This window comes from Coturnix japonica, chromosome 7 (assembly GCF_001577835.2).
Source record: "Coturnix japonica isolate 7356 chromosome 7, Coturnix japonica 2.1, whole genome shotgun sequence".
Taxonomy (NCBI): Eukaryota; Metazoa; Chordata; class Aves; order Galliformes; family Phasianidae; genus Coturnix; species Coturnix japonica.
The window spans coordinates 26788729-26802068 of NC_029522.1; the positions used below are offsets into that span (position 1 = coordinate 26788729).

The 13340-nt window shown below is 37.2% G+C and overlaps 1 protein-coding gene across 8 annotated transcripts in view; it reads left to right on the forward strand.

Moving 5' to 3' along the window:
- The window catches only part of CSRNP3 (cysteine and serine rich nuclear protein 3), an 87268-nt gene that overhangs the window by 21042 nt on the left and 52886 nt on the right, over positions 1-13340 (forward strand). For 4 of the 8 annotated variants that reach the window (XR_004307977.1, XM_032445886.1, XM_015869175.2 and 1 more), the window contains exon 2: positions 4317-4487. Coding sequence is in view for 3 of the 8 variants with exons in the window: in XM_032445886.1 (XP_032301777.1) it covers positions 4340-4487 (148 nt within the window). In the remaining 5 variants the exon portion in view is untranslated. Of the gene's footprint in view, positions 1-4316; positions 4488-13340 lie in introns of those variants that run through there. The other 4 variants (XM_032445887.1, XM_015869182.2, XM_015869180.2 and 1 more) reach the window with 3 other exon arrangements.

Sequence of the window (13340 nt, forward strand, 5' to 3'; positions counted from 1 at the left end):
GAGCAGTAATGTTTTATGTGTAACATCTGTTTTCTGCATCCTCCTGTTCTGTTTGCAGTCATCTACATAGGAGAGGTTTCTGTTCAGAAGCGAATCTGTATCGCTACTCCAGACCTTGTCTAACCTTTTCTTTGCTTCCAGTTGATACATTTGAGACAAGGCAAGTTACTATGTTACTCGTGTATTAAGTCTTTGTTTGCCTGGCATTTCTTTTGTTTCCAGATAAGAAGTTTTATCCAAGTAGATTTTATTATGTATACAATCAGCTCTCAAGAAGGAATCAGTTCAAAATAAGGTTTCATAAGTGAATGAAAGAAGAAATTGGTTTGGATTTTTATTTTTATTTTTTTAACTGAAATGCTTTTGTGTTCTTGGGCTTTTTCTCTTGCTTATTTTTATTTTTATTATTTTTAATTTTTATTTTTATTTTTCTTCTTACTGGAGCTTTAGGCAGTATCTGTTTCCTGTAGTGAACATGAAGATGTGTGATCTGAGACAGGGGCCTATTTCATTATTTCATATGTCTTTGATTTTGTGTTTTGGCTGTTACCTGTGGTATGCTGATACATGCTTATGACTGTGTCTTCACAGGTATGTTCCATACTTCTTCAGTTACTCATCTGGTAACATATAAGCTATACATATAACTAGTGCTGAATTTTGCAACAGTCATTTCTTTGTAAATTGTGGCTAGGAGGTGTCTTTGTCACAAAGCAAAGATTTTCTGAATTCCCTATTTCCCTATCGCAGCTTGTCTGTTTTCATAGTATCTTTTAGAACATGTCAAAGCAATAGCAGAAGTGAAAGTTAGGAGAAGAGCCTTTTCCTCTCTGTGTGTTGCCTACCCAACCTGTTACCAGTACTTTTTGTTCTGTGGACTGTATTTTTGTTTTGCTTTTTCGTTGTTTGAAGGTGAAGTGAAGGCCTGCAGGTGATAGCTAACAGTGTGTGGAGCTGGCATGGCAGCGTGTCTTTCAGGGGCAGCAGGCGAGGAAAAAGCTTCTCGTGGGACCACAGGAAGCAATGTATTGCTGCCCCTCCCTTTCACTCACCAGCAATTCTGACAGAGCTCTTCTGGGGCTTTTCATTGGTATCTGGAGATACCAGTTTTCTAAAGGACTCCTGCAGTGAGATTGTTACCATGGTTTTCTAAAATCTTCAGCCCTTTCAGGCACAAGAAAGAGTCAATTTACCCAGGCTTTTGCATTATTTTACTCTGTAGGTTACAGGTTATGTGATGGATTTAAATATGCACACACTCAGGTGGGACTTTCTCTCCCAGCAGTACCACTGACTGCAAGCTCCTCATTCAGGCTGGGCACCGGTGGGCCGACTTGTTGCCATGGTGCTGTGAGGCCTTGCCTTGCCAGCTTGCTGGTCCAGGCCTGGCTACGTGCTCTTTGTAGCACTATTCTTTCCAGTGTGAGGAAAAGGAGGGAAGATGGATGGGTTTGTTTAAGAAAGAGGTCCTTCTCCCTGCAGGCACACGTCATGCTTCTGCTGTGGCAAGTTGCCCTTTCCTCAAAGAATCCTTGTCTGTGTCAGGCATTGCCACAGTCGTGTGCAGATGTGCTTCTTTCTGAAGAATATTGGCTTATGGGATGGCAGCTGTTTATACAGATGTGATTCTGAAGGTATCTCCTGCTGGTACATAGTGTGTGCAAACAGATGTCATCTGCATGTTATCCACGCTTTTGTATAATGAAAGTATCATTTCTTTCTCTTATCTAGTGTTTTTCTACAGAGACTTGATAGCAGAGGCATACAAATCAACAGATACTAAACAAATGGCAGCACCTAAATTCATGGTGATAGTCAGCTTCTCCACTGCTCTCTTGTACCCTGGCTTAACTATATTAGCTAGCTGGGCCTAGAACTAATATGTATGTTAGTTCCAGGGATCCTGGAAATCATATGGTAGGGTTTATTGCAGAAATCTTAATAAGATGGATTTACTGCTACCAGCTCATGGTGCTTGATGCAAGTGTGGGCTGTGCTTAATGCAAAGAAATTTAAAACTCTTCGTTGTTAAAATTAGTTGTTTCTGCTACTAACTGTAAACAGTTATGGTTACAGAGACTCTTACCATCTGTGACAGCTTTACTGAGGGGCAAGTTGCATGTTAGTCATCTGGGCACTGTGTGATGTACTTGCAGAAGACAATGTCTGGCAAAAAGGTTTTAGTCTAGAAATCATTTCAGGCAATGAAATCAGCTCTTTGTGACAGTGTACACACTGGTAATGATTACAGCTATTAGGTTTGCCTTGCAGTGTAGTTATGACAGAGCTTCTTTGGACTTGGAGCTTTAGGACTCCTGTAGCCACAATTTCAATGTACTTAGACATAGATTTGACCTAGGTTTTGATTGCACAGAAAACTCTGTCAGCCTTTTTCTTACTCTTTCTGCCTTTTCTCTGAGATGTTTCAGTGTAAGCATTTTCTTTCTCACACTCCAGCTGCTTCTTTACCCTGTTCTGCAGTCAAGCTATAATCCTTTGGTTTTGATATTGCAGGCTGTTGCCATGGAAATAATTGTGATTTCGCAAATTCGGTGCTGTAAGCTCTTCAGGAGGCAGTGGAAAAGGTGGTTGGCAAAGAGATACAGTGAGGACATGGAGGGCAGTTTGGAAGAGTTATTTCTGTTTCTATCTTTTGGGCTATTCTGCCTCCTCTCCATTTTTATATTTTTCTATGTTTTCATTGTGTCAGTGTGTGGGTTTCCTTTTCCTTGCAGGGTTGTGTTGTTGCTTATTAATAACTGAAGTATTTAAGGAAGGTAGTGGGGTTGGTTTTTGTTTGTTTGTTTTTTGCTGATGTTATTGTACACTGTAAGGAGATAGAGGATGATCATTTCCTTGTCCTTAGGATCGAAATATAATACTTTGCATTGTATAGTTACTTATTTTTTGAGAAAAGGGCAAAGGTTGAGATCTGAGCATGTGATGTTTGTCATGTTTTTTTGTAAATAGTAAAGGAAGTTGAGAAGATCATGACAGACATATGCATTTAAAACTGTTTGTGTGACTGACAGCATTAGAACCTAATATATTTGTTATTTAATTTTTAGTAAGCTCTGCAGACAACTGAGTTCAGCGTTGAAGATCATATAATATAGCATCTGTTCTTATCATTACATTGTGTTATCATGGCATTCCACATCTATATTGGAGTCTTTTCTATCAATTAGACGCATCCATAAAGGTAAAATGAAATTTAGTGGAGGAAAATACTTCCTTACAAACTGAATTGAACTGACAGCTTATAGAAGCTGAAGGCAAGTGATGTTTAGAAGAATGAGAATTTTTGCTGTTAAATGCTTGGAAGCATCAAGCAGCAGCTTTTTAAATTTGTTTTTCCCCCCCAGCTATTTACAGCAACTTTCCACTGATTAGTGTAGTCAGAGAGCAGATATTATCGGTAACTTTTAAATTAAGATCTTGCAATTAATTACATCACACGGATGCAATCTGTAATGATGCTGACAAAAAAAAACCCCAAACTTTATAAGTTTTTTTTTGTTTTGTTTTTGTTTTAATTAAATGTATAGGAAAAAAATAACTCATTTTGCCTGTTAGGTGCATTAACATGATCTAGGAATTTTGATCTTGTTTTCACTTAGTATTCCATAAGCAGGGATAAAAAGTTCATGTATTTTAAATGAAGGAGAAACAACCATATTGGACAGTACTGTTAGAAAGCAAAGTTCACAAGGATAGGTTCAATCCCACGGCACTTCCCTTGTATCAATGGAAATGGTCAGTATATGTGCCACTGCTCTGAATATAACTTTAAGTGCTCCACAGAAATGTCTGCATAAACTGAAATTGCTAAATGACCCCACTATGGTATTTGCAGGGCCTGGCCTGACAAGATGCTGAGTGTCTCGTGTTCTAAAATCTAACCAAAAATGTGGGCATTTGCTAGTGCTGAGTGTTTCATTCTGCACTGTACTTGGTGAATATGCATTTTTACTGAATTATATGGGACTATGTACACTTCATGCTTGACCAAAGCATAAAGTGAAATATTTATTATTTAGTTTTGTGCCTGAAAATTAGTTGCAGAATGTTGAGTGTTCTGGTAGAATACAGATAGCACTTTCTGTCTTAAGAAGAAAAGGCTGTATGTAATAGAGTTGGAATGTCTTTTGGACAGCTTTTTCTGTGAAAGTTGTTTAAAAACCTATGATAAGGAGCCACTTAACTAAAGATGGGGGTATCAGAATGATATATAAACTCCTCCAGGTGAAATGAATTGGAAGACTTGGACAGCAGGCAGGTGTTTCAATGCTTCATTACCTCTGTTCCTGTTACAGGTGCATGTGACAGCATTGCAGCGATGAGTGGAATTTTAAAGAGGAAGTTTGAAGAAGTTAATGGCACCTCGCCTTGCTCCTGTGTGTGGGATTCAGATGATGACATTTCTAGCAGTGAAAGCGCTGACAGCGGAAGCAATGTCCACCCATCAGCTTCTAATCATTTTATCCGTAAGTACTAAAATGTTGTATTAAGATATCCAGAAAAGTTCTACTTATTTTGAAGTATTTTTCTGTTGTATTGCATTTTATTCTTAACAGTGTGAGGAGATCCTTCTTGTTTAAACAACTTTTTCCTCTAGTAGATTTTTGTGGTAAAAGTTAGCAGTTGTCAGAGTGCGTAACTTCACTTTTGTACCCTGTCAGTTATAACTAGGGAATGAGAAATGTTTTAGGAAAACAGGTGAACATCTGTTCTAGGTGATAATTTGGAGGAAGAGGAAAAAGCAGCAGTATCTAATTTACGAGGCCAGTGGTTTTGCTTTATCCTGTCTGTTCAGTGCTGAGTAGCCTGCAATATCTGTTGCAAATCAGGCAGGTCATCCCTGTAATCACTTATAATGTCACCTGAGCCTCAGTCTTTTTCTTTTACCCTTCATCGGAGCAGAGGGATAATATTTTATGAGAAGGTGTAGTATTCATACTTGATATCTATGTGAGACACTTGAAGAACAGGATACAGACAGCAGCTAGTAGAGTGGGTTTTGAAAAACCCAGATTTTTGCTAGGCTTCTCACTGAAATTAGAATGGTAGTGAGAAGAACAAAGACTGAGATGATCTAAGACGCAGGTAGGTATGAGAAGTCAACCCCCCTTCCTCCACCCCCATCTCATTACCCTGCTTTGATTGTGTTTAGGCTCTTGCTGTTGGCTCTTGAACTTGAACTCTCTGAGCTTTGCAATATGGTTTTCAGTCTGGAATTTCTTCCACTTGGCAGTCTGCCAGTGCTTTAGTCTAGCAAATAGGCTTTGGGGCATGGTGCAGATACATTTATTTTGCTTAGCTTTGGCCAGTATTCCATTTTTGTGTGGTTTTAGTTTTTCATTTTCACAACAAATCTACAACGTATTTGCTTGTAATTTCTATAGGTAATGGCAGTACTTTAAAGCAACTCAGCTTGGGTAACTATTTTATAAGGTTTTTGAGAGAGGAGCAAACAAATACTCAAAACAAAGAGACAAAAATCTGTGACTACTACAATAACAGACTTTATAAATCACAGAAGAAACTGATTTGGTTTTTTGTGTGTGTGAAGTATGAATAAATACTGAAGTTTGAACTTACGGAACATGGTTCTTTGTAGCTGAATCTTGGACAATACAATGGAGTTAAAATAGAAGCCATGTATTCTTCTTTTTACAGTTGTATTTATATCAGAGCATCAGAACTGTAGTCAAAGAAAATGTGGTAGTTGATATAAATTAGCTGAGGCACTTGTTACTTCCTGTTTGTTTCCTCAAAAAGAAATTAGCGGTAGGATCTAAAAACAGTTTTATTTTTCTAAAACCATTGTGTTTAGAAGTGTGCTACTACATTTTCTGGGGAGAGTGAGTGTTTTTTAATTGATCACAGATTATGGCTTGTGTAAGATTTTCTTGTACAGTAGGATTTGGAATTTTGTACCTTGTATCAGAACATTTCTTTTCAACAAAGTACTGGCAATAGTCAGTCATTTTCAGGTTCCTGTATTCTCTTTGTATTGTTTTGAACTAGTCATTAGCTTCTGTAAAACCCAGATGTTTAAAATTTACTAGCACTTTGAGATGCACAAGTTAAAATAAGAATATTCACAAATAAAAATGTGATAAACTTGCAGGATTAAGTTGTGTAATGTTTGGATACATGGCAAAACATGAAAACATGGCTTGCTGCTATGCACAACTGCATCCTCAGTAACACATGCTATATGTATAACAGCAGGTTGTTAAAAAAATATAAAGTGTATTTGCTCTAACCTCATACGCGATCAGTTGGATTCTTTCCTTCTCAGCCCACTTTATGCAGTGGTGTGTTTTATGCTGTACATGTGTTCCCTGAAGTCTGTGCTCCTACTGTGTGCCCAAAGCCAATGTGCTATTCAGAGAAATCTCAGAAGATTCATATGAGTTCTTCTCGCTCTTCTTTATCAGTCCATATGCAGATTCGTTGCTTCTCCAAGGGACTTCTGAGATACGCAACTGCAATCTAAAAAATCCTCTATTACACCATGAGCTCCAGTAATCCCTGTCAGCACACAGCAATTCTTTGTGATAGTGGAATGTAATAATATAACAGTATTTCATAAGCTAAACATCAATTAAGACTGCTCTTAATAATTAATACTCAACATTTTATATTAGTCCTTTTATTTATTTTCCTGTGGTCATGAATTTTAATCAGAAGTAAATGTTGGGCATATCCAAAGCGTTTAAAAGATTCCAGTAGCATTTTACTGGTTTTCATGTTCCCCGTAGCGTCCATGGAAATGAATGTGCCAGTTTCAGTATATGATGTATGCCAGAGTACATGTTTGTACGTATTTGTAATATCCAAAAAACAGTGGGGTGTACGTGCATAAATGTATATGTAACTTGAAAAAGTGTTTTTGTATGTATATGTATATATATTTGGTTTTGTATGTGTATAGGTACAAGTGCAGTAAATGCACTAGTAGCGTATAGAAACGTTAAGCAGTACTTTAGATGTGAAACTTAGCACAGAACCAAGGAATGAGAAGTTACAACATTTCATATGTGTTATTGACTGCTGTTCCAGTTGCTGTAACTCTTTCCTCCCTTCCATCCTTCCCAAAGATTTAAGGATTCCTTGCATGAATCAAGCAGTTCTTTTCAGATAAGATGGCTGTGCTATGTAAGCAAATTAATTCATGCCATTTGTGTATAGGAAAGTTGAATGGTGTTCGTTAAACCCTTGAAGAAAGTTTACTTTTTCACTCATTCATTTTATTGGAAGCAAGATTTCACTTTGTTTTAAATCAGAACTTCCTTCTAAACTCATGGTTAGGGAAGCTGATAGGGATTTGTACTAGCCCAAACTTATGCTCTAGTACAGGTGGGAAAGTTTATCTAATTAATGTCCATTAACCTTCTATAGATCAATGACGGATATAGCAAACTGTACCCTTTCTGTTAATTATAATCCGTAGGCAAAGAGGGTCACTGAAGTGTTAAAAGATACTTAGTTTGTTCACTTGCAATGGAGCCAGCCTAGCTATTTTCCCTGCGTATTATGATTATTTTCTTTTCAGAATGGTGGTATCTGCTTGAAGGGTAACTGGATGCAATAAGTTGCACCTGTCAGTCGATAATCATCAGGTGTCAGGTGATCCTGGTAAAAGGCTGGAAGAACACTTATGTGTAGGTTTTGATCTGAAATTCGGATCAGGATGGTGGAGATGGCTCTTGTAGCTTTTGTTAATCAAGAGTAGAGCTTTATTTTACTGACGTGTTGCATGCAGAGAACCTAAAATAATGTTTTGCATGGAGCTGGACATTTTTGGGTTGGGGCAGAGGTCTGCAGCTTAATTCTTTTTCTGGGTAGAATGTGTAAGAGGCAGAAACTAATGGCAATGTGTGTTCCTAAAGTAATGTTTGATTTGCCTTGGTTTAGAAGGCCATAAACGAGATTTATAGACATTGTGAGAACAGCAGCGAAAAGTCACTTCAGGCTATCTTGCACTCTGAATCAAAGAAATTCAGTCTCCTTAACCCAGAGGCTCATGCTGAATTGCTTGGAAAGGGTTTTCCAGCATTTAGTATATCCTGTGTGTAAAGCAAGAGTAATACTCCTGCTTTCCAGACTCTGACCGGATTATTAAAAACAATATTCACACCTGTTGCTACAAGATGTGAGGAAGTACTTGAGTCTCCATTTAAATTCACTGAGGCATTTCTGACATGAAAACCTGAGCCAGCAGACATTTTCCATTATCCCATTGTTTTGTCATGACTGACTTCAGTTTTTACAGTTTCTATGACAACTGTGATTTTTGATTGGTAAAGAGTAAGAGTGAAGTGCTGAAACAGTTTTTGGACTGTACAGTATTTTTCCATCAACAGAGTGTAGTGAACGCATCAAGATGTTCTTCACTGAGCAGCTCTGTAATTGAATTGCTGCTTAAATAAGGATACCTGCTTGTGGCAGACTTCACATACAATAATGTTTCAGATAGAACAGTTGAGATGAAAACAGTGCTACCACTGCCAAGTAACTTTCTGGAAAATTATTGGTAATTTATAGCTTAGGATATTCTTGCTTTTCAAACTGCATGGATATTTACATTACCTTGTTAATATATAAATATATAGGAATGAACAAGACATGGCTCAAAGCAGCACAGCAGGTTGTTTTCTGAGATTGTTTTAGCGTTTTTTGTAAGTCGTCAGCAAAATGGCACTTAGTGAGTAAAGATAGAATTTCATCAGGTGGGTGTCCAGAAGGAATAAAGGGAGAGGAGGTGAGAACAAGACGGTGACTTTTTCTGGATTACAAGGGAACAGAAAGCCCTTGGAATCCACAGGAGAACAATTAGTGGAAATGCAGAGAGGAGCTAATAGAGAGGTATTGGGGAAGGAAAGATGGCTTGTTAATCAGATCATATATGAATGAAAAGAGGTTCCCTGAGGCAGGGGGAGTCTGACAAGCAACAGGGTGTTTTATAGTAAGAGCAAGAAAATGCTAACAGATTTTCTTTGGCAAATATGTTAGCTTGCAGAAAGGGCCACAGATTGGCTGGCTCATAACTGGGAAAGAGGTAGGGCTAGTGAACAAAATGAGAATGAGCCAGTTTTATCAAGATTATCAAGAAGGAATTTAATACTGTGACAGTTTGTAAACTCTTAGTAAAAGTGACTCATCATCTTTCATTACAATGATACACAAAGCATGTTTGAGAAACACATTAGAAAATTACTGGAAAATGTTGATTGGGATTCTGTAGCACTTGCAGTTCTGCTTTGTGTTTGCTAGAAGAAAGCACCTTACAATTGTGCAAATCCTGGTCTGCACTCAGGAGTGTGTACTGATGGTAACGTGATGTGTGAAATGAGATTGGCTGATCTGCCCTTGTCTGTGAAATTTGGTATAATTAAACTTGATAGTTTGTCTTTGATTTGTGATGCAAAACAATACATGTGTATATATGTGTGATTGAAGTAGTACATCAGATCCAAACCACTTGTTTAAACCTTCTATAGTAGTGATTGTCTTCAGATACTATTCTAATGTGTGAAATAACTTAAATGGTTTTCATGCATTTGTAAAATTATTATAAAGAATATGAAGTTTGTTTTCCTGTATCACGTTTATACAGTTTAAAAAACATTAAATTGTAATGATTGTTACTTTCTTGATAAAGAGGAACGTACCTAAACCTCCAGTCTTTAAAATTGGTTCTTCGTTTCAGCTAATATTAAGTATGGACTTGAGCTAGTCTTGCCCAGTGTTCTTTCCTGGAGAAGCCATGAGGTTAACATGTGAATAGGCATTATTTTAGTGCAGGATTTCTCCGTGGTCTTAGGGAAATAATACCAGAATTTTATTTTCTGGAGGTAAATAACTTAGATTGAGTGCTAACTGTAGCTGTTCTGCTTCTCAGAAATGAGGAAACTTGATGACATTTGAATTCTAGTGAAAGCTTGGGTGGTCTAATACCATTGTGTTAGATCCTGTAGGGAAATCATTGATGAATCAAATCATAAAAGAAGGAAAAAGGATTTTTCTGTTACCAGTTTATAACTTCTAATAGCTTCATTTTTGTCTGGAAATTTTTCTTTATGCTTTCTTTTTCAAGACAGCCCTGTCCTATTGCCAGCTTTTATTCCTACTGAGAGTCCCAGTGGCCCTTTGGAAGCTTCCCTTGGATTTTCTTTGTGTTCTTACACAACAAATGAAGCTTCAGAAAGACTCCTAATAATATCCTCCCCTACCAACCCCACTCTTTTTTTTTTTAAATCTACTGTCATTTTTCATTTCATCCATTTAGTATAAATTCTGCGTTCTGTGCTTGTTTTGGGCATTAAAGATGTTCGGAATCAGTGTTTTAAGCAAATTACATTGTTTTGTGTACGGAATACATTGTTTAAGCCTGGGAACTATGAATAAAATTTGAGAATGCTGAGTACCTCCTGTGACATGAGATTTAATTCATTGTTTTTAATTGGAGTATTGCTATAGGAGAACTTTGTGACTGGTGAAAAGCAGGTGTAGGGGAGTCCAGTATGTTAGGAAGGAAAGCATGCCAGTACTTTATGTACAATGAGGGGAACAAGCTGCAAGTGTTTCCAGCTGGCTTGCAGAATAACTTATCTACTGAAGGATATTAAGAAAAACTTTTGAAAACATTGAAGCAGGAGAGTTGTGTCTGCAAGTAAATTAAGGGCAGTTCCAAACACTTACATTAGATTTTTCTCTTTTTAACAGAGGCGTAGCTGTATCTGTACATCACCTGTTAGCAAAGAAAGCAGCCATAGGCAGTGGTCATCTGTAGAGCTACGGTGCAGCAGTGGTTACTATGGAAACTGTAGGTGACCCACATTTTACCAAAAAAGTGAGAAAGTTTCTGTGATTTTTTTAAAACATTTTTTCTAATGAAGAACACTTATCAGCTCCTACTGTTTTTCATTTTTTTACACATTACTTTGCTCATATTATACTATCAGAGTTCTGAATAGTGCGGAGTGGACTTGAAAATCTTGGAGCAGAGACAGCATTTCATTTTTACACCACTATTTAAAATGAGTAGAAATTGTCACCTTTGTCGTGTCTAATGACACATTCTTATGAAAACTGTAAAACATTTTCATTAATTATAGAGTGCTTTATAATAATGTATTTATGTAGCTACTAGTCTGTGTTCCATAATAGCTTGCAATGAAAAGGCTCATTCTTGTGAATTTATCTATGTGACTAATGTTACAAGTCACTAAGCATAATTGTATGAAGGAAGTTGAGTATCAGTGATGCTTCTGGCTTCAGTCAATTCAGTCTGTCAATGCCTTTAAGGAACTGAGAGTTTTCTCAAAATAAAAGAGAATATAGTACTGAAGGTGTTTGGAGGTAAAGAGCCATCAGAAGAGAGGACATAATGTGATGAGGTAGCATCGTTAAACGTGTTTTGCTCAGTGGGATTAACATAGAAGGCTAAGTGTAGAGCAGTAACTGTTGTGATTGGAATAGAACTATAGCTTAAAGGTACACTAAGCATGAATTTGCAGAGAAAAAATATCAAAATAGATTAACAGAGAAAGGATTTGCATTAATTTGATGTTATTTGACTGTGTTTGCTGGTATTTGAATAAAACCCATGTTCTACTTTGAAGTATTTAATTTGCTTTCTCTGTAGTATGAAGGACTCTTAAATTTTGTAGAAATTAAGGATGGAAAAGCTAAAACGTGGACATAGTGCAGGGTGAGGAGGGACTACAAAGATCTCTAACTACCTGTATTTGCAGTCTCTGCTATCCCACTGGAAACGCACAATGTTGGGCTGTTCACGTGCACGTTGTCATATGCATCTGGCAGGTGATACTGGAATTGCCTACTGGTTTCTTCCCTACTTATCCCTTTCCCTCCCTGCCTGAGCATCTTTGATTACCCTCTTTATTGTTCTGAAGTTCATAGTCTGTTCAGTGTGATCTGTTCTGCGTAGTTTGCTGATCTCCATCATTTCAGTCACGTGCTATTGGATTAGCTACTTGCTCGTTTGATTGTGTACCTTAAAAAACAAACCAGTTTTTGTTTGTTAACCTTTTCATTGCTCTAAAAAAGCTTGAATTGCGTGCATTGTATCCATTTCCTAACATTGTGATAATCAAAAATAGTAGCAGTATTGGCAGTAAATATCAATTATTTTGTGTAAAACTTTGTAAGGCGCTAAAAAGTGTAAAGCACTGCTTTGTGCTTTTGATAGTTGATTTAGTTTGTCTGAATGATGCAGACTTAAATTACGACCTGAAATTCTTCTATCATGATTCAAAAACTTATTTTCCAAATTAGTTTGATCCTAAAAAAATAAATAAATAAAAAATATCTTAAGCATGCCATAAATAGAGACGTATTAGTTGCTACACTACTAAAGCTTGAGGTCATAGTAAATAAAACATGTAGGAATGGAATGCTCAGAGAGTCACCACTAGCAGAACATGTCCGGTGCTGTAGAAGGAGATGGAAATTGCCAGAGGTTTGTCTAGAATCTGTGCATATCTTTTTATGATCACCACTGCTATGAACCATCTGTGAACACAAAATACCTTCCAGGCACATTTGAAGGGTCTCTGTGCTACTTTTGACCATGAGCCTGTCTCTACTGTGCTCATCTTCCAGTGCCACAAAAGAAGGTGAGAAATGATCAGTAAAGCCGCAGTAAGCAGGTTCTGCTTTTGGAAATGTTTAAGTGAATATTGCAGTCTGATATTTTACAAGTTAAAATGAACCAAGATATGATTATGAAGTTTTTTTCCTAAGCAGAATCATAAGTGTTATGGGACAAAATAGAAAGTGATGCAAATTAGTACCTGTAATTGCAGGGTCAGAATTGTCACCAGCTTGTGCCTGTTTCCTCCTTCTCTTTTTATCGAAGCCACATGCCCAAGTGCACAATGTAGATCAGGTAGAATTTTTTTCCAAAACTTACATAAAAAAATGTATTTTAGAAATATATGAAACCTCGCTTTAAGTGCTTCAACAGATGGCAAGTCTGTCACCTGTTTTGGTAAGCAACACTAATGTTTAATTGTCCTTGCTGTTCGTGAATTTTGTTCTGGTTGCTGACAGGCTCCTCAGTGTTCAGACTTCCTGTTGTGTCGGAGCAGAAGTGGCTAGTGTGTTCCAGAACCACAGTGTGCATATTCTGGCTGTGTACTCAAAGGTTGCACGTTCATTTAAATTAACAAGTCAGATCCCCTTCTTCTGAAATACAGCATAGACAGCAGTCAGTAATTTAGATCAGTCTTAAATATTTTTGTAAAGTAACTTATATGGTTTCTACACACAGATCACGTGCTCTTCTGAGATCTGTTTCCTCA